Source organism: Hevea brasiliensis, chromosome 7 (genome assembly GCF_030052815.1).
Source record: "Hevea brasiliensis isolate MT/VB/25A 57/8 chromosome 7, ASM3005281v1, whole genome shotgun sequence".
Taxonomy (NCBI): domain Eukaryota; kingdom Viridiplantae; phylum Streptophyta; class Magnoliopsida; order Malpighiales; family Euphorbiaceae; genus Hevea; species Hevea brasiliensis.
In genome coordinates, this window is record NC_079499.1 from 13,453,030 (window position 1) to 13,480,164 (window position 27,135).

General features: G+C 35.7%; 1 protein-coding gene and 1 long non-coding RNA gene across 3 annotated transcripts; one reads left to right on the forward strand and one right to left on the reverse strand.

Annotated features, from left to right (window-relative positions):
* Positions 1–387: 387 nt before the first annotated feature.
* On the reverse strand, positions 388–26,876 carry LOC110644978 (probable plastidic glucose transporter 1). 2 transcript variants are annotated; one of them, XM_058150018.1, is made up of 12 exons: positions 26,562–26,876; positions 26,364–26,463; positions 26,082–26,282; positions 25,763–25,862; positions 23,954–24,066; positions 16,598–16,691; positions 16,346–16,502; positions 15,961–16,107; positions 15,794–15,867; positions 15,599–15,687; positions 1,227–1,341; positions 388–909 (listed from the first exon to the last, which is right to left on the reverse strand). In XM_058150018.1, exons 1-12 carry the CDS (start codon positions 26,731–26,733, stop codon positions 709–711), a joined length of 1,563 nt encoding a protein of 520 aa, XP_058006001.1. In that variant the 5' UTR covers positions 26,734–26,876; the 3' UTR covers positions 388–708. The 2 variants fall into 2 exon arrangements, with proteins under 2 accessions (XP_058006001.1, XP_021653650.2); XM_021797958.2 differs by having other exon boundaries at positions 26,364–26,487.
* LOC131181516 (uncharacterized) lies at positions 21,802–22,155 on the forward strand. The gene is made up of 2 exons (XR_009150046.1): positions 21,802–22,002; positions 22,112–22,155. It is a non-coding gene; the product is annotated as an uncharacterized LOC131181516 (long non-coding RNA).
* Positions 26,877–27,135: the final 259 nt, after the last annotated feature.

The window sequence follows — 27,135 nt, forward strand, 5'->3', positions numbered from 1 at the left end:
TATATTATATGTATAAAAAAATAAATTAGCATACTCTGCAATTTATTAATTTGGCTAATATAGTGTTTACCCATGAAACTTTGTTATAAATTATGAAAAATTATAACAGAATTAGTTTTATAACCTTCTAATTTCATGTGTTTTTTTCTATCACATTAACATATCAATCATACAAGTATGAATTACATTTACAATACGATACAAATATTTTAACATATTTATTCTTAAAAATTTAGAACACCACATGTAGAGGACCTTAATCAAAATTTATTTTATATTTTGGATACAATATATTTATATATTATATTTTAAGTATAATATATATAATAATAATTTAAATGTAAAATATATGAACTATTTAAATATAAAATTTAGGTGGAGAGACTATTTTGTCAATATAATAAGACCCCAATAATTTAATTATCTAAAACTGATAATCAGAATTATCAGACAAGAGATGCACCAAGTGAAATTTAATTGGTGCTAAAAGAACTAAAATGTTAGCAAAATGCTAAGAAGATGATTACAGAAAGAGACATTTCTTCCTGTTGATTCAAAATATTGAAATTTTCATGTACACAACTAAGCAACAAGGATCACCAGCTGAAAACTTACAAGACAAAAGTATCTCTCTGCCGCTATGCTCAACCAAGTCCAACACTTTACCAGCAGCCATTGCCATGGCTTTAAATTTTAAAGTTGTTTTAACTATTGCTTGTCTCTGCCTGCTAAATTCGCGTTTATTGACATTTCGATCTCCTCAAGAGTGCGTCCCTTAGTCTCGATTATGAAATAATTAGCAAATACAGCAGCTAACAAGGAAACACTGCCAAAGCCAGTATAGACAGGAGCAACCCCAAAAATCTCCACCATATCCAAGAAGAACAGCCCCACCAAGAAATTGCATACCTGAATTAAAAGTACACTTATTATACAAGGTTTATTAAGCTCTTAATTCGAAAATTTGGTTTGGTTTTCTTGGTAAATTGGTTAAGTTTTTAATTTGAGAAAATTCAATTTATTCGGTTTGGTTTTCTGAAGAAAAAAAATTATTAAAACTAAATCAAATAGTTTATTTTTTAATTAATTATTATTAGGCCTAAAAGAGTTGAAAATAACTAAACTTAGACCGAACCACATGAACCGACTGATGCTCAGCTCTACTTCTTCCTTCCCCATCCACACCCAAAAAAAAAAAAATTCAGAGTAACTGCTGCAATACCTACCCAATGAACAGAAAAACTGAATCCCATAATCTTTCCACGCATTTTGGCACTGCTAAGTTCTGGTATGATAATACCAGTTACTGGACCAGCTCCAATTGCAAAGGCTAAAATGTACCTGCACGCATGATGCAAATTAGGGGTGAACCAAAACCAACCAAATCATTAAAACCAACTAGATCCTACCCAATCCAATCCAAATATATTGGTTTCAGAAATAGTGCGATGCGTTTCAGTTGCAAAACATATTCAAATTGCAAACTGACAATTGGGTCTGGTCATTGATTTATTACACTATTAAACTAACCTAAAGCCAACCAATGCTAATGACAAAATTGTATAGTTCGTATATGCTGCACTGTGCTTTTTCTCATAAAACTACATTCTACATTTTCACCACCTATGTTATCATTTTCAAAAGAAGTACAGTCAAGTTCTAAAAATGAATATAAGGGATTTTAAAATTAGAGCATTAACTTTTGAAAATAAGGCTTAAATTACACAGAGTTTAACAATCTTAAATCTTTAAAATAATCCAAATTGTCCAAACCGACTACCCAAATAAAAATTGACTAGGTTGGGTTAAGTTGAATTACATTATTACTTAATTTTGTTCGGTTTGCGTTACTCCAAGGCAGACTTTACTAGAAATTTTTAATTCAAACCTACCAAACTGAACCATGAGAGCGAATGCAAAAGCAATATCAAAAAATATTTTCAATGGGTTATATACTTCAAATCCCAAATAAAGATAGATTTTGGATGACATATGACATCTTCCTTTTGTCAGGCATTATCTAATCAAAGGTATTATTCATACTTAAAATAAAAAAAGAGAACTAAATGAATCATAAATCATTAATACAGGGGTCACTTCAATTTCTATTACAAACAACACACAAGCTTTTGCAGTTCCATCTTGAAATGCATATAGCTAACTCTAAGGAAGTTATCTTTCTATATGACAATGGATTCGCTACTCATGTCTACAACAAAACATGTATGTGTGGTATATGAATAAAAAGCATCTGGAACAAAGGAACATCCGCAAATGAAGTTGCAGATACAGCAAAAGCAAATGAAGTGTATCTAAATACTTACATGGAGTTATGAACCAATGATCTCATAAATCTTTAACTCAAGAATCCAGATAGAGCATCAGCATATTACCAAGGCTGATATTGATGCAAGCCAGCTATAGAGTGTTAGGTACAGCTCAATGGATCTTAGAACAGGACTCAGACACCTTGCTAGAGTTTTTGATATAAAAGTACGGTAATGAAATTAGTGTTATCAAAGGCGAGAAAAGGCGCTGGGCCAGGCAAGAGGCAAGGCTGTGTCCAGGTGGAGAGAGGCGAGAGCCCAGGACAAAAGAAGTTGAGGCACTGCCTCAGCTTATTAACGTTTTTTTCTTTTTTAATTCAGCAAACAGATGGGATTTTTAAAAGAACCCTAATCTCTCCATCAGTTCACGCCACCAGCAGCAGCACTCCTCCATCAGACTACAAACGAACAAGGTATGTCTCTATCCTCTCTCTCTCTTCTCCTCTCTTCTTCTCTTCTCTCACGCCAGCAGCACTCCAGCAGCACCTGCACAGCACGTTTTTTTTCTTTATTTCCATTTCTTTTTAATTCTTTTATTATCTTCTCTCCTCCTTCTCTCCTTTCCTCTTCTCTTCTCTCACTCCAGCTGCACTCCAGCAGGCAGCAGCATGTACATTTTTTTTTCTTTTTTGTTTTTTTGTTAGATGGGTATTACTTTGTTTCTTCTTAGTTTTTTTTGTTAGATGGTTAATAAGAGTAATATAATTGTGTATTCTATTGGCAGTATACGAATGGACCCAATATGGGAACATGTAAAACAAATTAGTGAAAAAAATAATACTAATGATCTTCAATGCAACTACTGTTTGAAATTTTATAAAGGGGGAGTCAATAGAAGCAAGAAACACTTGCTAGAGGTTATAAAAATATGATTTGATGCCCAAAATATCCAAAAGATGTGAGAATTCTCAAAGAACTTAAGACAAACAATGAGATTGGGTGAGAAAAGAATAGAACAAGATGAGAAGAGAAAAGAGTTTAGAAATGAGAGAGTATTATTGAATATCATTCTTTGAATGAGTTGATAAAGGTATGACTTCTTCCTTTTATAAACAGCAGTAACTGCTTCCTAACAACTCCTTAACACTCTCCAGACAACCAGAACTACCTCTAACTAGTTGAGGCCTTTCCCTCCAAAAGTTGTTGTAGGAATTTCCCTCTAATTCTAGCCACTCTACCCCTGCCACTATTTATTCTTTTTCCTTCTTCTATAATATGTAACCATACCCTCCCCAAGAGAAGCTTCTTGTCCCCAAGAAGATGAAAATTCTGAAAATTGAGCCAAAAGAAAAGGTTGATCTTCCTAAGTTGCTTCTTCAGCCGGAAGATGAAGCCACTTAATAAGGCCCTGGAGAATCTTTTGATTGTTCTTGGTCACCACTCTAGTCTCAACACTTTCTCAGGGGCTATGAGTACTGTATACAACTCAACTCAACTCAACTCAACTAAGCCTTTATCCAAAAAATTTGGGGTCGGTTATATGGATTCTCTTTCTCCATTATAAAACGATTTTGGATTAAATCCTCGGAAATGTATAATGCTTCGAGGTTATGTCGTACTACTCTCCTCCAAGTTAGTTTAGATCTACCCCTTCTTTTCTTTCTATCCTCTAACTGGAACCTCTGTATGTCTACGCTTTACATGACTAAACCACCTCAATCTCCCTTCTCTCAACTTATCCTCAATTGGAACCACTCCTACCTTTTCCCTAATACTCTCATTACGGACTTTATCTATTCAAGTATGGCCACTCATCCACCTTAACATTCTCATCTCCGCAACTCTTATCTTAGACATATACAACTCCTTCAGTGCCCAACACTCACCACCATATAACCCGGCCGGTTGTATGGCTATACAGTAAAATTTTTCTTTCAACTTATTGGGAATCTTGCGATCACATAAAACTCTCGTGGCACGTCTCCACTTCAACCATCCGGTTTTAATCCTATGACTAACATCCTCCTCACATCCCCCATCTACTTGAAGGACTGAGCCGAGATATTTAAAGTGATTACTTTGGGACAGTACCACTCCATCCAAACTTACTCCTTCCCTTTCACCAGTTCGGCCTTCACTGAACTTCCCACTTTCCTTTTTAGTAAGGAAACATGAAAAACAGGATGGATGGAGGCATTTGCATTGTCAGGCAGTTTCAGCTTGCGGGCTATTGCCCCAATCTTTGCCACAACCTGATATGGGCCACAAAATCTTGCTAACAGATTAAAATTCTTCCTTATAGCCAAGGAAGTTTGCCTGAAAGGCTGCAACTTGAGATATACCCAATCCCCAACTTCAAATGCCCTCTCAGATCTCCCCAAATCAGCATATTGTTTCATTCTGTTCTAGGCCAACACTAAATTCTCTCTAGTGAGATGAGACAGCTGCTGCCTTTCTTGTAAAAACTCTGCAACAAAACTCACTGACAGTTCATTTTTTGGAAACATGGCTAAAGAAGCAGGCTGGTAGCCATGTAAAGCTTGGAAAGGGGACATTTTCAACCCACTGTGGTGGCTAGTATTTTGCGCTTAGCCAGTCCCAAGCCCGGATAAAGGAGGAGGGTTGCTGTAGGTGACAACCAGCGTAAAAATTTCGTCACACCCTATGATATGGATTCAAATGATATAAACGTTAGGGCGTCCTCTACTAACGACGCGCTACATCGGAGCCCGGGTGTAGTGATAAATATGCAAGGGTGTAGGGCGTTCACCGAAAGCTACGCGCCATGCCGGCGCCCGGGTGTGGTGTTAAGTGAGCAAGGGTTCCCACATCATGGACGGGTGTGGCTAAAGAAGTTAGTCCATAGGACATATAGTAAAACAAATAGTGAAACAGAACACAAGATAGACATAGAAAATAATAGAAGATATCATAGAAGGAGATCAATTAGGAAGGAGCAGGATAGGAGGAGGATCAGGGTTGGTACTTAGAATGTTGGATCACTTATAGGAAAATTAGTGGAGCTTGTGGATACCTTGGAAAGAAGAAGGGTGAATATTGCTTGCATTCAGGAGACTAAATGGGTAGGAGAGAAAAGTAAGGAAGTGGGTAATTCAGGGTACAAACTGTGGTTTACCGGAAAGGAGAGAAACAAGAACGGAGTGGGTATAATCATAGACAGAACATTGAAAGACGCAGTAGTAGCTGTGAAAAGAGTAGGAGATAGAATTATACTAGTAAAGCTAGTACTAGAAGGAGAAACAATAGATATAGTTAGTGCTTATGCCCCACAAATAGGACTAGACAGTGAGAGTAAACAAAGATTTTGGGAAGATATGGATGATTTAATGCAAAGCATACCGAATGAAGAGAATGTTTTCATTGGTGGAGATTTGAATGGACATGTAGGAAGTGATAGACAAGGTTATGAGAATGTTCATGGAGGTTTTGGTTTTGGCAGTCGAAATGAGGAGGGAAAAAGCATCCTGGATTTTGCTATGGCATACGACCTAATACTAGCAAATACCTACTTTATAAAAAGAGAGTCACATTTAGTGACTTTCAAAAGTGGGCAACATAGAAGCCAAATCGACTTCCTCTTAACCAGGAAGACAAATAGAGTTCTATGCAAGGATTGCAAGGTCATTCCAGGAGAGGCTTTAACAAGTCAACATAGGTTGGTGGTCTTGGATGTCAAGTTTAGGAACAATTCAAGTAAGGTCAGAAGAAATAGTGTAGCTCAAACAAAGTGGTGGGAGTTCAAAGGAGTAAAGCAAGTGAAGTTCAAAAATGAGCTTCTCGAGTCCGAAGTATGGAAGCTAGATATGGAGGCCAATAATATATGGATACAGATGGCATCAAAGATTAGAGAAGTAGCTAGAAAAGTACTTGGAGAGTCTAAAAGACATGGACCACCCTCAAAAGAGAGATGGTGGTGGAATGAGGAAGTACAAAAGGCAGTGAAGAGAAAAAGGGAATGGTATAAGAAATTACCTAAATGTGATAATAATGAGGCATATGAACAGTACAAGATAGCAAAGAAAGAGGCAAAAAAGGCAGTTAGTCAAGCAAGAGCACAGGCCTTTGAAAAGTTGTATGAGAAACTTGGAACTAAAGAAGGGGAGAAAGATATTTATAGATTAGCAAGGAGTAGAGAAAGGAAATGTCAAGATCTCAATCAAGTTAGGTGCATTAAGGATAAAGAAGGAAAAGTGTTGGTGAAAGATGAGGACATTAAAGAAAGATGGAGAAATTATTTTAATGATCTCTTTAATAATAGTCAAAATTGTAATAGCGTGAATATAGATTATAGAACAATAGAAAAGAATGTAAATTATACTAGAAGGATTCGATCTTTAGAAGTAAAGGAAGCACTTAAGAGAATGAAAGTGGGTAAAGCCTGTGGACCCCATGAAATACCAATTGAAGAGTGGAAGTATTTGGGAGATATGGGAGTAGCATGGTTAACTAAATTATTTAATAAGATTTTAAACTCAAAGAAAATGCCTGATGAATGGAGGAAGAGTATTTTAGTACCTATTTTTAAAAATAAGGGAGACATACAGAGTTGCTCAAACTATAGGGAAATTAAACTCATGAGCCATACTATGAAGTTGTGGGAGAGAGTGGTGGAGCATCGACTACATCATGATACTTCTATCTCTCTCAATCAATTTGATTTCATGCCCGTCGTTCAACTATGGAAGCGATCTTTCTCATTAGAAGCTTGATGGAGAAATATAGAGATGTGAAGAAAGATCTACACATGGTTTTTATTGATTTGGAGAAGGCTTATGATAGTGTTCCAAGAGAGGTCTTATGGAATGTGTTAAAATAAAAGAGGGTATCTATTAGGTACATACAAGTATTGAAAGATATGTATTAAGGAGCAACTACTATTGTGCGCACAGTGGGAGAGGACACGAGATTTTCCAATCTCAATTGGATTACACCAAGGATCAGCCATAAGCCCTTACCTTTTTACATTAGTTTTAGATGAACTGACGAAACATATGCAAGAGAGTATTCCTTGGTGCATGATGTTTGCGGATGATATTGTTCTGATAGATGAGACACGAGAAGAAGTCAATAGAAAGCTAGAACTTTGGAGAAGTACTCTAGAGTCAAAGGGTTTTAAGTTAAGTAGAACGAAGACAGAATACATGCACTGCAAGTTCAGTGAAGGCCAAACTGGTGATAGGAAAGGAGTTAATTTGAATGGAGTGGTACTGTTACAAAGTAATCACTTTAAATATCTAGGCTCAGTCCTTCAAATAGATGGGGGATGTGAGGAGGATGTTAGTCATAGGATTAAAGCCGGATGGTTGAAGTGGAGACGTGCCACGGGAGTTTTATGTGATCGTAAGATTCCTAATAAATTGAAAGGAAAATTTTACCGTACAGCCATACGACCGGCTATGTTATATGGTAGTGAGTGTTGGGCACTGAAAGAGTCGTATGCATCTAAGATAAGAGTTGCAGAGATGAGAATGTTAAGGTGGATGAGTGGCCATACTAGACTAGATAAAGTCCGTAATGAGAGTATTAGAGAAAAGGTAGGAGTGGTGCCAATTGAAGATAAGCTGAGAGAAGGGAGATTGAGGTGGTTTGGTCATGTGAAGCGTAGACATACGGAGGCTCCAGTTAGACAAGTAGAGCACATTAGGTTAGAGGATAGAAAGAAAAAAGGGGTAGACCTAAATTGACTTGGAGGAGAGTAGTACAACATAACTTAGAAGCATTACACATTTCTGAGGATTTAACCCAAAATCGTTCAGAGTGGAAAAAGCGAATCCATATAGCCGACCCCAAATTTTTGGGATAAAGGCTTAGTTGAGTTGAGTTGTGGTGGCTAGTATTATACCACCACTCAGTTAGAGAAAGCCACTTGCACCAAGAAGATGGTTTCTAAAAACACAAACACCTTAGATACCCTTCCAAACTTTGATTCAACCTCTCACTTTGACCATCAATCTGAGGATGGTAGGCAGTAGAATAAGAGAGGGTACACCCAAGCACTTTGAACAGCTCCTTCCAAAAAGAGCTTGTAAAAATCTTGTCTTTGTCAGATATAATTGTAGAAGGAAGACCATGCAACATGAAGATGGTATCCAAGAAAAGATGAGCAATAGTAATTGCAGAAAATTGGAATTGCAATGCCAAAAAATGAGCATATTTGGTGAATCTATAGATAACTACCAAAATTGTATCTTTGCCCTTTAATTTGGGAAGCTGCTTCACAAAATTCCTTGTAATATGCTGCCATGCTTGCAATGGCACAGGGAGTGGCTGTAACAATCCTGGAGAAGCTCAATGCTCTACTTTACACCTTGCACACACATCACAACTTCTAACCCAATCCATCAGACTCTTCATCATTGCAGGCCAATGAAAGTGCCTATGTAGCTTGACATAGGTCCCATTAATTCCTGAATGCCCTCCTAAGCAGGAATTATGATACAAGGTTAACAAATGATTTCTGAGGGTGCTGTGCTGCCAATATACAATTTGCCTTTGTGAAAGAGCAACCTATCTTTATATGAATACCCAGGATGAGCTATCTCATCAATAGACACATGGGCAATAATATTAGTAACTTGAGTATCTCCTTCGTAACAACTTGCCACTTTACTTACCCAAGTAGGCTGTAGAGAAGTTTGGACTGTTAAAAGCTGTCCTTCCTCACTAAAAGATTGTCCAGACAAGGCATCTGCTACCTTGTTATCCACACCCCTTCGATACAGAATAGTATACTGCAATCCCAACAATTTAGAGACTCCCCTGACCTGCAAATTAGTATGGAGTTTCTGCTCCAACAGAAATTTAATACTTTCATGATCTGTCTTGATAAAGAAGGGTCTTTGTTTCAGGTAATGTCTCCACTTGGAAATTGCAAAAGTAATTGCCAAAAGCTCCCTTTCATAAGCTGAGAGAGTTCTGGCTCTAGGACCAAAAGCCTTTGAAATGTAGGCTATAGGATGACCACCCTATTGCAAGATTGCCCCCATCCCTGTATTGCTGGCATCTGTCTCCAAAACAAAAGGCTTGGTGAAGTCTGGTAATGCTAACACTAGTGCTTGAGACATAGATATCCTAAGCTGTGTAAAAGCTTGTTGAGCGGCATTATTCCACTAAAATCCATCCTTCTTCAATAATTCAGTGAGTGGTTTAGTAATCACACCATAATTTTAACGAATTTTCTATAATAGCCCATCAATCCAAAGAAACTTCTCAGCTCTTTAACTGATTTGGGAACAAGCCAATTAACCATAGCCTATAACTTACTGGGATCAGTAAAACCCCTTTGGCAGATATGATATGGCCTAGATAATCAATCTCAGATTTCCCAAAAGAGCATTTACTCAGTTTAGCATAAAGCTGCTACTGCTGCAATACTTGAAAACCTTGCTCTAAATGCTGCAAGTGCTCTTGCCATAATGAACTATACACTAGTATATCATAAAAAAAACAAGTACAAACTTCCTCAAGTATTGTTGTAATATATGATTCATAAGAGCTTGAAATATGGCTGGGGCATTTGTTAAGCCAAAAGGCATCACAGTGAATTCATAATGCCCTTGATGAGTTCTGAATGCAGTCTTAAGTACATCCTTGGGGTTCATCCTTATCTGATGATACCCTGCTTTCAAATCTATCTTTGAAAAAATAGTTGCACCATGTAATTCATCCAAAAGATCATCAATGATGGGAATAGGAAATTTATCTTTCACAGTCAAGTCACTGAGCCTCCTATAGTCTATGCAAAACCTCCAAGAGTCATCTTTTTTCTTAACAACTAACGCTGCAGAAGCATACGGACTGTTACTAGGCTGAATTAGTTTATTCTCCAACATTTCAGTCGCCAACTTCTCAATTTCAGCCTTCTAAAAATGTGGATATCTATAAGGCCTGATATTGATAGGCTAAGCAGCAGGGATCAATGGAATGGCATGATTATGTGACCTGAAAGGAGGTAAAGACTTGGGATCTTCAAATATCCCTTTATACTTATGTAATAACAGTTGCAAATCTGGAGAAGAGGCTGCTGAAGACAAAAAAAAAAAAAATACCCAGCACTATTGTTCCTTGCTCCAATTGAATACAAAATAATGGAGCCTGAAAATCCTCTCCACTCATGTGCATTAACTAGTTATAGCTAAGACGGTGTAACACCTTAGACTTAAATGTCCACATCCCCAATATGCTTCAATGAAATAGGCTTTCCCCCATATTGGAAACTGATTGTAAAATGCTGGAAGTCAAAAAGAATGGGATTGAAAGTCTTTAACCAATCCACTCCTAATATAATATTAAAAGTACCCAATTCCAACCTGAAGTCAAAATTAAAACAATATTGCTGAATTTTCCAGCTAAAGGCTGAACAAACATCAGTGCTGAACACTTTCCTTCCATCAGCTACTGTTACTGCAATTGCAGGTCCCTCCACTATAGGCAACTTCAGCTCCCTTGCCACTTTTGCATCCAAGAAACTATGAGTACTACCGCTGTCCACTAATATCAACAATTCCCTATTTTTATGCTTCCCAATTACTCTTATAGTGTCAATCCCACTGCTGCCCTCTATAGCATGCACTGACAAAGTAACTTCTTCAGAAACAGCAGGTACTTCTCCTTCTGTAACATCATGCCAAACTTCCTCTCCCTCATCAATTTCCTCATTCTATATCTGAAATACTAAGGTATCATTCTCTTGTAATTGCAGGGCCATAAGAGTTGTTTTCTGCTTACATTGATGGCCAGGAAAGAATTTCTCTCCACACTTGCAAGTATTGTGGGTAACAGGCATATTGGAAGAGAGTTTATTAATGGGCTGATTAACAGAAGACTGACCCATAGAAATGGAAGGTTTTTGAATAGAATTAATTCGTTTGGCAATGGAAGATTGCTCTCAGTTTGAGGTTTTGGGTGTCAAGAAATAAGGTGACTGAGAAGAAGTGTTTTTAGGGACAAAAGTAGAAGAATAAGAAGGTCTGAAATTATTCTGGTGAGGTCTTGTAACAGAATTAACTTTCTTGCTACAATTCAAAAGTTGTTCTTGGTATTTTACAATTTCAAAAGCATGTAAAAAAGTAGTTGGTTTCATCATCCTGACCATAGGTCTTATATCATCTCTTAACCCACCAACAAAGGCTGACAGAAAATAAGCTTCCCCCAAATTAGGCATTACCCTCTCTAACCTAATTCTTAGATCCTCAAATTTGTCTTGATATTCTTCCAAAGTTCCTTCTTACCTCATCTTCATGATTTCTTCCATTACATCTTCTAACCCTTCCTCTCCAAGCCTCCTACAAAGATCTTTTTCAAAATCCTCCCAAGAGTGAGAACCATCCCCCAACATCCAATTGTTATACAAAGCATTAGCCCTATCCATTAAAAACAAACTAGCAATGCCAACCCTTTGCTCTTTAGGAACCCCATACACCTCAAAGTACTTGACACATTTCCTTACCCAAGCCCTAGGTTCTCTCCCTTCAAAAGTAATCAATTCAATTTTTGGCAACATTTGGGACATACCTTCAACATTAATTGCAGATCCATTACTGTTGCTGCCTCCTCCTTGCCGTTGATTGACTTTTCCCCTAGAATTAGGAAGAATTCCTATGCCCCCAAGAGTTGCTGCAGAAGTTTCAACCTCATCATTCCCTCCTGGACCAACCTTAGGCATGGAATCACAAAAAATGGATCGCAATTCTTCCCTGATCATATTGCGAGTCTCAATTGCTTGCTGTAAAGCATTCTGCTTCATCTCCTCCCTCAATTCCCCTTTATCCTTCCTTGACTCATTCTACACAGCCCTAATTACTTCCTCCAATTCAGAGAATCTGGAACCTTGAGCAATTACCCCAGATCTAGTCATTTTCAATGCCACAGATCCAAAATTGAAGCTGTTCCCTCACACAACTCAGCTCTGATACCAAATGTAAAGTAACAGGTCTGAATCAATCTCAGGGAAGGAATTGAAACAGAATTCTCAAAGAACTTAAAGAGAAACAGTGAGATTGGGTGAGAAAAGAATGGAACAATATGAGAAGAGAAAAGAGTTTAGAGATGAGAGAGTATTTTTAAATATCATTCTTTGAATGAGTTGATACAGGTATGACTTCTTCCTTTTATACACAGCAGTAACTGCTTCCTAACAACTCCTTAACACTCTCCAGACAACCAAAACTACCTCTAACTACTTGAGGCCTTTCCCTCCAAAAGTTGTTATAGGAATTCCCCTCCAATTCTAACCACTCTATCCTTGCCACTATTTATTCTTTTTCCTTCTATAATATGTAACATACTAGTGCTTCAAAAAAATCAAAAGTTCAACAAAGCAATAGAGGGCCCATTGATACTTATTTTTCTAATAAACTAGCCATTTTGAGAAGAAGTGTGAAGTAAACTACTATTATTAAAAATAATCCAACTAAGGAATTAAGCAAGCGTGCTTGTATTGCAATAGCATGTTGCTTGTATGATATGGGAATAGCTTTCAATGATGTGAATTTTGATAGCTTTGGAGAAATAATTTGAGCCATTGGAAATTATGGGAGGGACCAAAGTGTAGAAGACAGAGAATTTGGAGAATTTCTTTTATATTTCTTCATACACAAATGATTTACAAGCATTCTAATTTATATACAAAAGCTAAGACTAAATAGGAAACTAATAAATACAATGATTCCTAATTATATTCTAATTTACAGCTAATTTACACTAATTAAGGGATTTACACTAATTAAGGGATTCTTACACTCTCCCTCAAGTTGGTTCATGTATGTTGCACATGCTCAACTTGCAAACTAGGGTATGAAACATTTTACAACTTAATCCCTTAGTGAACACATCAGCTAACTGATCTTTCGACCCTACGTAAGAGATACTTACGAAACCATTGACAACTTTTTCTTTTATGAAGTGTCTATCAATCTTTATATGCTTGGTCCGATCATGCTGAACTGGATTGTGAACTACACTGATGGCAGCTTTGTTATCACAAAACAAGGACAAACCACTAGCTTCCAGCAATTTTAATTCCTCCATCAACTTTCGTAACCACAATAGTTCACAAATACCTTGAGCCATTACTCTACACTCAACCTCTGCACTGGATCTCACTGTCATATTTTGCTTTTTACTTCTCCGAGTGACTAGATTACCACCAACAAAAGTACAGTAACCAGATGTCGATCTCCTATCATCAAGAGATCCAATCCATTCTACATCTGTAAAGGCCTTAATCTGAAAATAGCCATGCTTTGAGAAAAGAAGTCATTTCCCAGGTGCAGATTTTAAGTATCGCAAGATGAAAAAAACAGCCTCCAAATGAGGTTAACGAGGATCATGCATATACCGACTCACTATATCCATTGCATATGCTCTATCTGGTCTAGTATGCGAAAGGTAAATCAGTCTGCCAACCAACCTCTGATATCTCCTTATATCCACTAATTCTCCAACTCTAGCTTGCAATTTGTGATTTGTCTCAATGGGAGACTCTGCTGGTTCACAACCTAGCATTCTTGTTTCCTCCAACAAATCCAGTATGTACTTCCTTTGAGAAATAAAGATTCCTTTATCTGATCTGGCAACCTCTATTCTAAGAAAGTACTTTAGCCTTTCCAAATCTTTGATTTCAAACTCCTATGCTAGTCTCTCCTTTAAATGAGTTATTTCTTCCCTATCATCACCAGTTCAATGCTCCTCAAATAAATCTGAACAGTTTTGCTCCACTCCAAGTAATTCAAGCCATTAAGTTTATTTTCAGTGATTTTAGTCATCACTGGGACTACATCAGTAATTATAGACTTGGTCTCACCCTCAGCCATTGCACCTTAACTGTCCATAGTCCACTAATAGCCCAAGCTATCGAATATCAACAGATTCAATGACTTGAAAAAAAAGAATCTTCAAACACTGCCAAGAACGAAGCCTCAAAACCAAACACAGCCTGCAAGGATGGAATCACCACATCGGGGCAACGCCAGGGAAGGATGTCTAGCCATCGAAAGTTGCCGGAAAACACCACATGCGCGGACACGCGCCGACGCGTGGAACAGGAATTAGAACAAAGAAGTGGGGCATGGACACCACTCTCTTCAAGTCCGATCACCGGACTTTCAGGGATGGCTGATTAGCACCTGGGTTTCCTTCTAAGACTGGCTGTGAGGTACCGTGATAGCCCTAGGGAGTCCTCCCAGGTTACAGTTTGTCGATGAAAGAAAACAGGGGAACAGGAGGAAATTCTCAGGAAAAGAGCTTCGGAACTAGGGACCTGTGGCTCTGATACCATGTAATTAAGGTATTTTTCATATATTCAAAGGTGTTAATACACACACACACACACACACACACACATATATATATGTATACAATCATCTTCTAGTCTAAATGGATTAAAATTCTACTTCTACATGAATTAGGAATCCTTTATGAGGATATCCTATAGAAGTTAGTCTCCTAATTGAAAAAGACTTCTATAACAGTTTTATTTCTATATCCGCTTCATGAACTAAGTTTGAACTTCTAGAATTTATATATTCTATTCAATGATTCAATAACTCTTATTACTATTTGTATTGTTGCTTATGCTATGAAATTTTAGTTTTACGGCCTCACTTTTATCTTACACTTAAGCTAGAATTGTAGATACGCACTACTTTCTATTTTTCCTATATTACATACAGCGCAAATAAATTTTTTTTTCTTTTCAATGTGCTTTTTTACTTATTAAACTAGTTAAAAATATGATATTTTTATCTTAAAAGTATATAGGCGCCTCACTTCAAAAAGGTCCTCGCTTTCCCTCCCCTCCCGTCACTCAAGTCAATATTCGCCTCTCGCCTTAATAATACTGAATAAAATATTAGGCCTAATGAAATATGTAACGAGTTTTTAATTCTACACCTTCTTGAAAAGGCACAGGCATCAATTTTCTTACATCTCACAAGTGCCCTACGAAAAGAAAATAGACTTTCAAGCATGTGAGAAAGCATGATCTTTGTTGTCATAACAAACTTTTTTATTAAAAAGACATCTAAACACAGGCTAATTATTAGATACACCAGGAGTACTAAAAAAATGGTCCTCCCTCTCTCACAAAAAAAGTGAGTCATCTCCATAATATGGAGAGTAGGTCCCACGTGATTGTGAGTGGATCCCACGTGATTGTGAGTGATGGTGCATGTACACTAGGTGCACCTAATAATTTCTCCTAAACACAACGCAGAAGAGTAAACAATTGAATAAATGTAAACACTCGAGAGTTCTCTATAGCTCTCTCTCATAAATAAAATTTAAATACTGCATTGTAACAATTTGCTTACATGAGAACTCCAATTATTGACAAGTTGTGACTGAGATCTTCATCTATAGGAAAATTGATTGCACATGCGACAAGAAACATTGACACGGCCTGCAGAGGGATAACAAATTTGTAACTTAGAATCATCAATGTGTCTCTTTTTTTTTTTTGGGAATCATTAGCTTCTTTCTCGTATAATCATTTCATGCTAACTTACCATTCCCAAGTAACTAGCAATTAAGAGCTTTTGTCTCCCTTCCTTCTCCATTAAATATGAAGCACTAAGTGAACCTGAAGATTGACAAAATAAAGAGACTGTTTCACACAAGAAATAAGTTCTAAAGTACAAACATAAAAATAGATAAAAGATCTCAAATCTCAAACCTGAAAAGTTCGCGAGCCCACCAAATAAGCTTGCTAAAGCACCACTTGTGATGCCAACATCTTTAAAAGTCAATGATGAAAAATAAAGAACTCCATTTATGCCAGCAAATTGTTGCAGTATAAAAAGGGAACCTCCAATAAATGCAACTACAATGACACAAAAACATCAAAATCTGCAGGTGAAAACCACAACAAAATAGAAAATGACCTTACTACTTAAATTGATGAAAGAAGACGAATGATTTTCAAATATATGTTCAAAATTTTTTCAGGAGAACATGTAGCATACAAAAGGAGACACCAGCTAGAAACTCTTACAATTTATATTTCATTCTGCATAAATTTACTAGTCAAATGTGATATCCACAGAGAACCTTGATACTACCTCTAGAGTGTGGCTCCTCCAGGAGTTCCGACCACCTACTGCTCACATCAGCACCATCATTCTTAATGACTAATTGGAATTCTTCAATTGATCTTTCAACTTCTGATGGTCCCCATAGACTAAGGATAACTGCTTTAGCATCATCTAATCTGCCTACCTACCAAACAAAATCATTACAGTTTCAGGAATGATAGTCATTATCGAAAAACCAAATCTTGGAGACATTTGCACAGAAAAACAAAAGATTCATACTTTGCACAGCCATCGGGGACTGTCCACAGCAAACTGCATACCGATTGAAAGAATAAATGCAGGAACACTTGCAATATAGAGTATTGTCCTCCACCTGAAGAAGATATGTTATTAAACTCTATGTAACAATTCAAAAAAGAATATCTAAGCTTGAAAGGTCCAAATCTACCAAATATTTATCAGAAAAATAATGACATCTCCTTTAAACCCTTTGAAAATCGCTGTGACTCATTGTTAGAATAGCAGCTCAAGTAAAAGTTCAGGCTCAGGATAGAATGGACTGGACCAGGTTACAGAAAAATGTGAAGAAGCAGGGAGTCTTGGAAGCATCAGCAAATGAGAAGGCAAAAGAAAATTCTGGAATCAAACAGCCGGAATTGGTTAACTTGGTTTGGCAGTTAGAGGAAAATACAGGAGCAAAGCCACATGGGAATGGGAAGCAGAAGGGTGCTCCATCTCCAGTATAAATGAGGTCTTGGAGAGAAGAAGTCCGCAGGCATTTTATCAAAGCAACGGCAGTAGCTGGGCCTAGCTTGGCAAGTTCGGGAGATTTCTCCTAGTTATCTTTTTGACTTAATCATTTCAATTGTATTTCCTTTTCTGTTGAGACTAGTAGAAGAAGAAGCGATGATTTGTAATTGAAACTTCTGTGTAAAAGTCATTTCTCATTATCCCATCAATACAATTACAATTCTCCAATTCTATTCTCTTTTTTACAATTATCAATTGTTCCTAACTCTATCACTCATGTTGATGCATATTGATGTGGATTAAAAAGCAAAGTGAATGTGATTAGGTACTTAGGCATCCTACATAGTAGATTATACAGCACCATATCAAAATAGATTTAATCTGCATGATCTCTCATGAATCTAAATATAACCTACACCTGCAATAATTTTCACATTGTTTTAAATATCGGTCAATACATAACAGAATTTTGGTTGCATGATACATTACAGGCCAATCTCATCAGCTTGTCATGTTTCACATCCAAAATGGCTTACATAGACTCATACAGTCCAATAAACACTGTTACAACGGTATAGCCTTTAGTGATATAAAAGGCCTTTTGGATCCCATTTGTGTGCAGAAGCAGTTTCTCAAAGGCAGAAAGACTCCAAACCTTCCATTTTTGCATTTCTCAGCCCCCATAACCCAAAATTTACCTCCAAATTTCAGTTTTAATCGGATTTATCACTATGCCCTCAAATTCCAAGAGTAGGGAAAAAAAGGAATTTTTTTAAAAACAAGAAAATATTTGATTAAACGATTTCTCGCTACCAAGATTCTCCACGATATTCCTGCCATAGTTATTAAAGACTCAAGGTGCATTAAGGCGTCAAGGGGTACTAAAGCCTAGGCACAAGGCACTGGCGCACACCTGCGCGAGGTGAGGCACAAAAAAAAATCATAAAAGTCTAATAAATGTGACCCCATCAAAATTCAAATAACATAAAACTAAAAATAATAATAACTAATAAGCATTCAAAAACTAATATTCTAAAAATTGAATAGTCTTTTAATGTCTCAAAACTAAAGTCAGGCAATTATAAAATAACTATTCTTCAATCTTTATCAAGAGTAATATCATAATCTTCTTCTACACCTTCATTCTCTCGATACTCGTCATCAAAATCAATATCTTCATCATCTTCCTCATCTTTAAAAATTAAGAAGTATTATTTAGTTCTCAAGTTAGTGGATAATCTTTTTCCTTTTTTTCTTTTGGCGTAGATCCAGTGTTATCAAAGCGACAGGCGCCAGCGGCGTCGGCGCGTGGCGGCGCCCCTGGAACGCCTGACTCGGCTTGGAGGAGGCGACGCCTTCGGACGGAGAGGCGAGAGGCGAGGCAGGCGAGAGGCGACGCCTCTTCACAGCAACGGTAAGTGTTGTTTTTTTTTTTTTTTTTTTTTAAATTAAAAAGTCAATAAACTGCGTACCTGATGCAGCCACCACCAGCAGATACATCTTTCTCCTCAACCTCACGAACCTCACGAAGACGCTTTTCTCCTCAACGGCTCAACCTCGACTTCAACAACAGGTACGCTCTTTCTCTCTCTCTCTCTCCTCTTCTTCTTCTTCTTCTCCTGCTTCGATCTCTCTCTCTCTTACGTCCCTTTCTTTTTTTTTTTCTCCCTCTCCACCTCTGTTCGATCTCTCTGAGGTCCTTTTTTTTTTCTTTTTCATCGCTCTCACGTCCCTCTTTTTCTTTTTTTTTTTTTTTTCTCTCCCTCTCCACTTTTCTTCTACTGTTGCGCTCCTCTGTTTCGATCTCACTTTTCTTCTACTGCACGTCCCTTTCCTCTGCTCTGTTTTTTATTTTTTCTTTTTTTTTTTTCTCTCCTCTCCTTCTTCTTTCAGCAGTCCCTTTTTATTTTTTCTTTTTTTTTTCCTTCTCCTCCTTTTAATTAATTAGTTATTATTATTTATTTATTTATTTATTTATTTAATTATTTTATTTTTGTTAATTAATTATTTAAATTTTATGGGTATTGATAAATTGATTATTTTACTTTGTATTCTTGTTTAATTAATTGATTAATTAATATGGGTATTGTTGATTTGTTGGTATTTAGTTTAATTTTTATTTATTATTCTTATTAATTTAATTAGATATTATTTATTAATTAATTATTTATTTTATATAGGTATTATTAATTTATTGTTAATTTAATTTTTTATCTTTTTATTATTGTTAATTAATTATTTAATTTATATGAGTATTATTAATTTATTATTAATTAGTTTACCTTTTACTTGTTATTATTGTTAATTAGTTTTAATTTGATTAATTTTACTTTTTTCTTGTTAATTAGATATTAGATGTTTATTTTATATGGGTATTATTAATTTATTATTAATTTGATTATTTTTATTTTTGTTCTTAGTAAGTAATTGTGTAATTTATATGGACATTATTACTTTGTTGTTAATTAGTTTACTTTTTACTTCTTATCATTGTTAATTAGTTGTTAGATTAATTAGTTTTACTTTTGTCTTGTTAATTAGACATTAGTTGTTTATTTTATATGGTATTATTAATTTATTATTAATTTGATGATTTTACTTTTTGTTCTTATTAATTAATTGTTTAATTTATATAGGCATTGTTAATTTATGATTTTACTTTTTGTTCTTATTAATTAATTGTTTAATTTATATGGGCATTGTTAATTTGTTGTTAATTAGTTTAGTGTTTTACTTTTTACTTATTATTCTTGTTAATTACTTATTTAATTTATATTGGATATTGTTAATTTGTTGTAAATTAATTTATTTTTTATTCTTGTTAATTTTTTTGTTAGATTATAAATGGGTGATAAGAATAATACATCTGGATCTTCTGCTAGTAGTAGAAGAACGGACCCAGGATGGGCACATGTAATTCAAGTTAGTGAAAACAATACCAATGATCTTCAATGCATGTACTGTATGAAAGTTTATAAAGGAGGAATTAATAGAATCAAGCAACATCTTCTTTGGAGGTTACAAAAATGTAATTCGGTGTCCAAAATGTCGGAAGATGTAAGGAATCAAATGCGAGAATTCATTGCTAAAAAAGAGAGCAAAAATCAATTATGAATATGGAAAGACCACGAATTTGATGATGTTGAAATCTGGGATTAGATGAAAATGAGGAAGAGGAAGAGTTGATGCAAGAAATTGGCGTGAAAGAAGAAGGCAAATCTTGGAAGTTCACAGTACTAGTGCTTTTAAAAAATCAAAAGTTTTACCACCACAAAGTAGTAGAGGGCCTATTTATTTTTCCCCTAGACCTGCTGTTTTGGGAAAAAATATAAGGCAAACTACCATTGATGAAAATAGTCCAGCTAAAAAGGAGTTAAGGGAGCGTGCTTGTGTTGCCATAGCACGATGGATGTATGATGTGGGAATTGCTTTTAATGCTGTGAATTATGATAGCTTTGGGGAAATGATTCGAGCAATTGGAAATTATGGGAAAGAAATGAAACCTCCAAGTTTTCATGAGGTTAGAGTTCGGTTACTTAACAAAGAAGTGCAAATCATAAATGATCTTCTCGAGTCTCATAAAGAAGAATGGGAAAATTATGGATGTACATTGATGTGTGATGGATGGACGGATAGAAAAGGGAGAACCTTGATTAATTTCTTGGCTAATAGTCCAAAGGGAAGTGTATTTATTAAATCAGTTGATGCAAGTGATGAATCAAAGACAGCGGCATTGTTGGCTAGTTTGATTGAGAAAGAATTGATGGAAATTGGTCCTGAAAAAGTAGTTCAAGTTGTTACAGATAATGCATCAAATAATGTTGCAGCAGGTAAAATTTTTATTTAATTTTTTATATTACTAAAAAAAATATCATTTTATTTTTATTATTAATGGAACGAATTTTTCTACTTGTTTATGACAGGGAGAATATTGGAAGCAAATTTTTCTCATCTATACTGGACTTCATATGCAGCTCATTGTATAGATTTGATGTTGGAGGATATCTTTAAGATCCGTGTTTTCAAAGAAACATTCCGCAAAGCTGTTGAGCTTACTGGTTTCACATATGGCTCTTCAGGAGTTCTAAATATGTTGCGGAAGTTTACTAATGGAGTAGAATTGCTAAGGCCAGGGCAAACTAGATTTGCTACTGCTTTTATTACACTGGGAAGGATTCATCTTCAGAAAGCCAACATTAGAAAAATGTTTACTTTGGAAAGTTGGACAACTAGTAAATGGGCTAAAGAGGTGAAAGGCAAAAAGTGTGAAAGGACGGTTTTGAGTCCTGCCTTCTGGAATCATGTTGTTTATGCTCTTAAGGTTTCCGGTCCTCTTGTTCGTGTGCTTCGACTTGTTGATAATGAAAAAAAACCAGCTATGGGATATATTTATGAAGCCATGGATAGGGCTAAAGAAGCCATTGCCAACTCATTCAATGGCAATGAAGAGAAATACAAGAGCATTTTTGAGATTATTGATGCGAGATGGTCACTTCAATTGCATCGTCCTTTGCATACTTCTTGGATACTTTTTGAATCCTGAATTTTTATCCAAATAAGATGAGAATTGAATCGATGAAGAGGTCAATACAGATTGCTTTCATGCATTCATAAAATGGAAAAAATTCAGCAAAAGTTGATATGATTCTTGATGAAATTGAGAAATACAAGGCAGGACCTTTGGTTTTCCTTCACTATTAGAGGAAGAACAACCAAATCTCCAAGTTATTAATTTAATTCTTATTAATTTTTCATTTTGCTCATTTATTAATTTATATCATGAATTTAACAATCATTGGTTCTATATTTTAATAGCTGCTTGGTGGAAAACATATGGTTCTTCAACTCCAAACCTACAAAAGTTTGCTGTAAAGGTTCTGAGTCTCACATGTAGTGCAAGTGGTTGCGAAAGAAATTGGAGTGTATTTGAGCATGTAAGTAATATATATATATATAGATTTCTTAATTTGTTATTTTATCTTGAGCCTTTTGAGTTTGAAGTTTAACTTATTTGTTACTGTAAAATAAATGACAGCTTCATAGTAAGAAAAGAAATCGGCTATTTCAAGAACGCTTGGACAATTTGGTATATGTGAAGTACAATAGAGCGTTGCTACGCCGACACACTTTTGGGGATATCACAACACCTATTGATTTGGCAAATATTGATGAGAGTAATGAATGGTTGCTTGGTGAATTAGAAAAAGGTGATGGGGATGATGATGATGATGATGATTCTCTTGTTTTCATGAATGACGTATTGACCTGGGGTGATGTTGGTAGAGCGGTGGAGTTCGAATCTCGTTATGAATCGAGATCGGCTGCAAGATCAACACCACCAGTTGAAACTCCATCATTTCGAAGGCCTCGTGCAATGACAGGTGCATCCTCTTCACAAGTTGATGATGATGAAGAGGAGGAAAAATTTGTGATGGCCGTTGTTGAAAATGAAGATGATTTTGGAAATCTTGATGATGAGTAGTTTTAGTTATAAGTTTTTTATGTACTTATTGCATTTTGTTTATTATGACTTACAACTTATTTTTATGTATTAATGTTTGAACTTCTATAATTTATATTTTCTATTATGTGACTTATGACTTATTTCTAATTTTTTATTTATTATGTATAATTTTATAGCGTCACTTTTATCATATACATCTGCTGAAAATTCAGGTATGAACTATTTCTTTTTTTAACATCTCTTATTATTATGTGTGTTTTTACTTATGCTATATATTTTAATTTTACAGTCTCATACTTTCACTTGTATCTTATACTGGAAATACAGGTATGCACTATTTTCAATTTCTCTTATTTTAGATATAAACATAGTGTAAATCATATTTTTTTTCTTTTTAATATGTTTTTTTACTTGTCAACTATTTAAAAGTATATATATATATATATAATTTAAACAATTAAGGTTATGGCGCCTCACTTCAAAAAGGCCCTCGCCTCGCCTCTCGCCTCTCGCCTAAGGCAATAGAATACTCTATCGCCTTAGTGTCGCCTTTCGCCTTGATAACACTGCGTAGATCTTGAAATAGGTGCAGATGCAATATTTTTTTTTTTTTTTGAAAAAGATAATAAGAGAGTGCCATTATTGAAAATGGAAATATAGGAGGTTTGCGGTCCTGAGTGTGGTGGTTTGATAAGATTTTGACGACTAGTTATCATAAGCCATATTAATGTCAAAAACTTCCTAGATTCTAGTAGATTGACAAATTTCGAGTTTAGTGATAGTGTATTTTGGTAATGAAAGTGCTCACAGAAGGTAGAAATAAAGAAGGTGCACCTTTCTAGAGCCTTACACCTAGAACAAGGCGCACGCATAGAACAAGGCGCATAATGCGAGAGCATGGTAAATGTCGTCCGCCTTTCTCCTATAAAGGTACTAGGGTTGAAGCCTAGTGAGCCTTGAGCCTGAAGTGCGACTTTAATAACTATGATTCCTGCCAGTGGTGACCACCAAATATGTCTAGTCATACATCACTCTTCAATTAAAAAATTATTTTAGGTGTTTAAAATATTAATATTTTGGTGTATTTAGTAAAATTTTTAGTTAAACTATAAATTTTGGTATACTTGGTTAAAGTTTTAAAACTACAAATTTGAGTCATCCTTTTATTTTTTTTTTCTCCTTTTCAATAAAAATTTGTGACATTGACAGGATACAGCTAGAAGAGCTTGCATGATCATTGCAATGCATGACCATGTTGTAGTCTTCAACTTTTTGTTTTTAAATTTTCTTAATTCTAATGAATGTCATCCATGTCAAACTCAAAGAAAACATTCAAATGCATCTAAGACATAAGTGGGAAAAAAAAAGCCAATCATCACTCTATTGAGCACCAGTAAAGAGCATAAGGAAAAGAATCTCACCAATGTGGATCAATTTCAGAGGGAATTCCAAGGGACAGTGATGTAATAATCCCAAGGCATGTGCCAATTTGACACAAGCTTCCTAGTGAACCCCTGTATTTTGTTGGGGCAACCTGAAAGACATGCAATCATAAATAGAAAAGAGAAAAAAGAATTGGGCATTGCCATTAAAAATACTATCCGAGTCCCAAAAAATATAAGGTCAAGTAGAGAAGTTCAATTGCACAAAGAAAACATGATATGAACATAATTTACACATTATTTGGGGTCACATTGTATTTTTTTGGGTAGTGTTATGTAGAATTTATATTAGTTTTATTGTGTTCTTATTCAATTTTATTATAATAATTGTCCCAAGTAAATTTGTTCTTATTTTTTATGTTTATCAGATAAGAAAATAAGCCAAAATTCTTTGTGAGATGAAGCCTTCTCCATTTGGTACAAAAAGATGCTTTTCATAAGTTTTTTGTTAAAGTTGGACAGAAAGTTGCATGCCCTGGGCATGTACTTTACTGTCTCTGAAGGAAGTTTGAAGAAATTGGAGAATTTAAAGTTTGGCAGGATGTTGCATGCCCTGGGCATGTGACAGAGCAATATAACATGCCCAGGGTATGTCAATGGCCAAAAAATGCTCTATTTTTGCACAGGCTATGAAATTGATTAAAGGTAATTCATCTCCAGGGCAAATAAAAGAAGTTTTCTGCTGAAGACTAGGATTTTATCTCATTATCCACACAAGGAGAGCAGCCACCAAGATTGAAGCAAGAGAGCAAGCAAGGATTTACAGACCTAAAAGCTCCTATTGAAGATTTTCAACATTAGAATAGTGATTTCTTCCTTTTTCTTCTATTTTTCTGTGTTGATATTGACATTATGAGTCATTTTGTTTCTTTAATTTCTTGTGAGCTAATTGAAATCATGTTGTACTAAATCTCTTATTCTAGGGTTAAGGATGTAGCAAATCAACTTGACTATGGCTGTAATTTGATTTTGGTTCAATAAAATTTGGAACTTTCAATCTCTTGTACACTTAATGCTTGCTTTGTATTTAGTACCCACTTTGCAAGATTTTTATAAATCAAATCAAAAGCATAAAGGTGAGATTTGTTATAAAATATACAAGAACTGAACCTAGGGTTCTTGACCTAGAGATAGGCTAAACTCCATTGAGAAACTACTTTTCTTTGAATGATCAAAATTCTTAAAGGGTCTTACTTAGGTTAATCCCATGAAAATAGGCGTTACGCAACATAGGATTATTCTCCTTCAAAATATAATTAATTTACCCATAATTGGCCAAAATTATATTTTATGCTTAATTGATATTGTGAACCCCTAGCTCTAGAGCTTTCATAAAGTGGTTGGTAGTTTTATTGTGCTTGAGAATTCCATTTAGTTATTAATTTAGCTTTTATTTGTTAATTTAGATTTAATTTAGCTTAATCCAATATCAATCATCTAAATAACTAAAATTATTAATATCCGATACTCAACACGGTCCACGAAGGAATGATAACTTTTCTATATTACTTGTTAATGATCCGTACACTTGTAGGATTTTGCAACAAGTATTTTTCAATGACATGGTTGAACCAAAGGCATTATTAACATATATTTATAGCACTTGCATTTCCAATATTTAAATTGCTTCTCCTCTTCTTCCAAACATGTCATACTTATAGTCAATTTCTATAATTATTCTATAATAGCATAAAACCACAAATTGTTATGTTGTGAAAGTTGAAAACTAGAGTTCTAAAAAAGGAACATCAGTACATGAACCACCACCACAACAACAACAACATATACCTCTGAGATATAAATTGGAACCAGAACTGTGTTCACACCAATCCCAAGGCCAACAAGAAATCTCCCCCACAGTATTTCATCCAAGGAATGGGCTTGTGCACTGTTACAAATTACTCTGTTATATCTAAACATGGGAACGTAAAGTTATAAATTGGATAGTATTATAAGAAACAGTCCTTGCCTGATACAAAACCTCTGAACCATACTCGGAAAATCCATAAACTAAATGTAGATTATGAACCTCACAGATGGGCAGTTTCTGGCATGCATAGTTTCATTCCAACAAATTTATAGTCAATTTATCTCAGACATGAATTACCTTACAAGTGCACCAAGAATTAATGGAATTGAGTCAAACTGAAAGGTGCGGCGACATCCAAGTTTGTCCACAAGAAAACCAGAGTTTATGCTTCCAATAAATGCCCCAGCTATAAATATGCTGACCACAAGTCCCTCAAGAATTGGGTCTCCTTCAAAACCAAGCTCTCGTGCAACAGAAACAATAGGGCCATTCATCACTCTGCAAATCACCATCAATCAACAATAATCATTCAGCCAGGCATAAACAAAAATACAGCATATATGAGTAAAGAAGACTCACCCTATGTGATAACCAAAGAGGAAATTCGACATAGAAGCAATCAAAGCGTGAGGAAAGGCAGGCAACCATCCGAAATCAGCACTTTCACCTTCCTTTTCTTCTACAAACGATTTTTCAACACCATCTGCAATGAAATTTTGAACAAGCAATTTATTTTTTCTTTAAAGGACGAAATGAATTAATCTACGTATTATAGACCTGGCTTGGGATTCTGTAGCTCCGGCAGTGGCTTCTTCGATGCCGAAACTTTGAACCTTAAGCGCCGATTTCGGAATCCGAAACGAAAATGTTCCTGTATCGGGTTTGGAGAAGATGTAAGTGGAGCCGAAACCGGAAGAACCGGCTGGGAAAACACGGTAGCCACCCGCATCAGATGAGAGGAAAGTAGGAGTGGGGACTGTGGAGTGTTCGTTAATGAAAGACGAGAAGCGAAATCATGTGATCCTTTCCAATTTTCGCACGTGGCTTCGAACTGAAGCAGGAAAAGGAGAAGACTGTCTGGGCAAGCAACTCAGCAAGGAAAATGGCGGAATGCCACGTGGCTGTACGGAATGGGCAGAGATAAGCTAAGTGCGTGGTGCCTGACCCGACCCATCAAGTGATTGGATACGGGCAACAATTTTTGTCTCAAACCCAATCCAGCCCGATTGTATTCCAGCCAACACCGAGGCCGGGCTTGGAGGGTAAGCTCATCTCATCTCACTTGTTAAATAAAGGGGAAATCGCTTTTTTTTTTTTCTTTTACTCATTTTCTTAAAGGTGTTAATTGAAT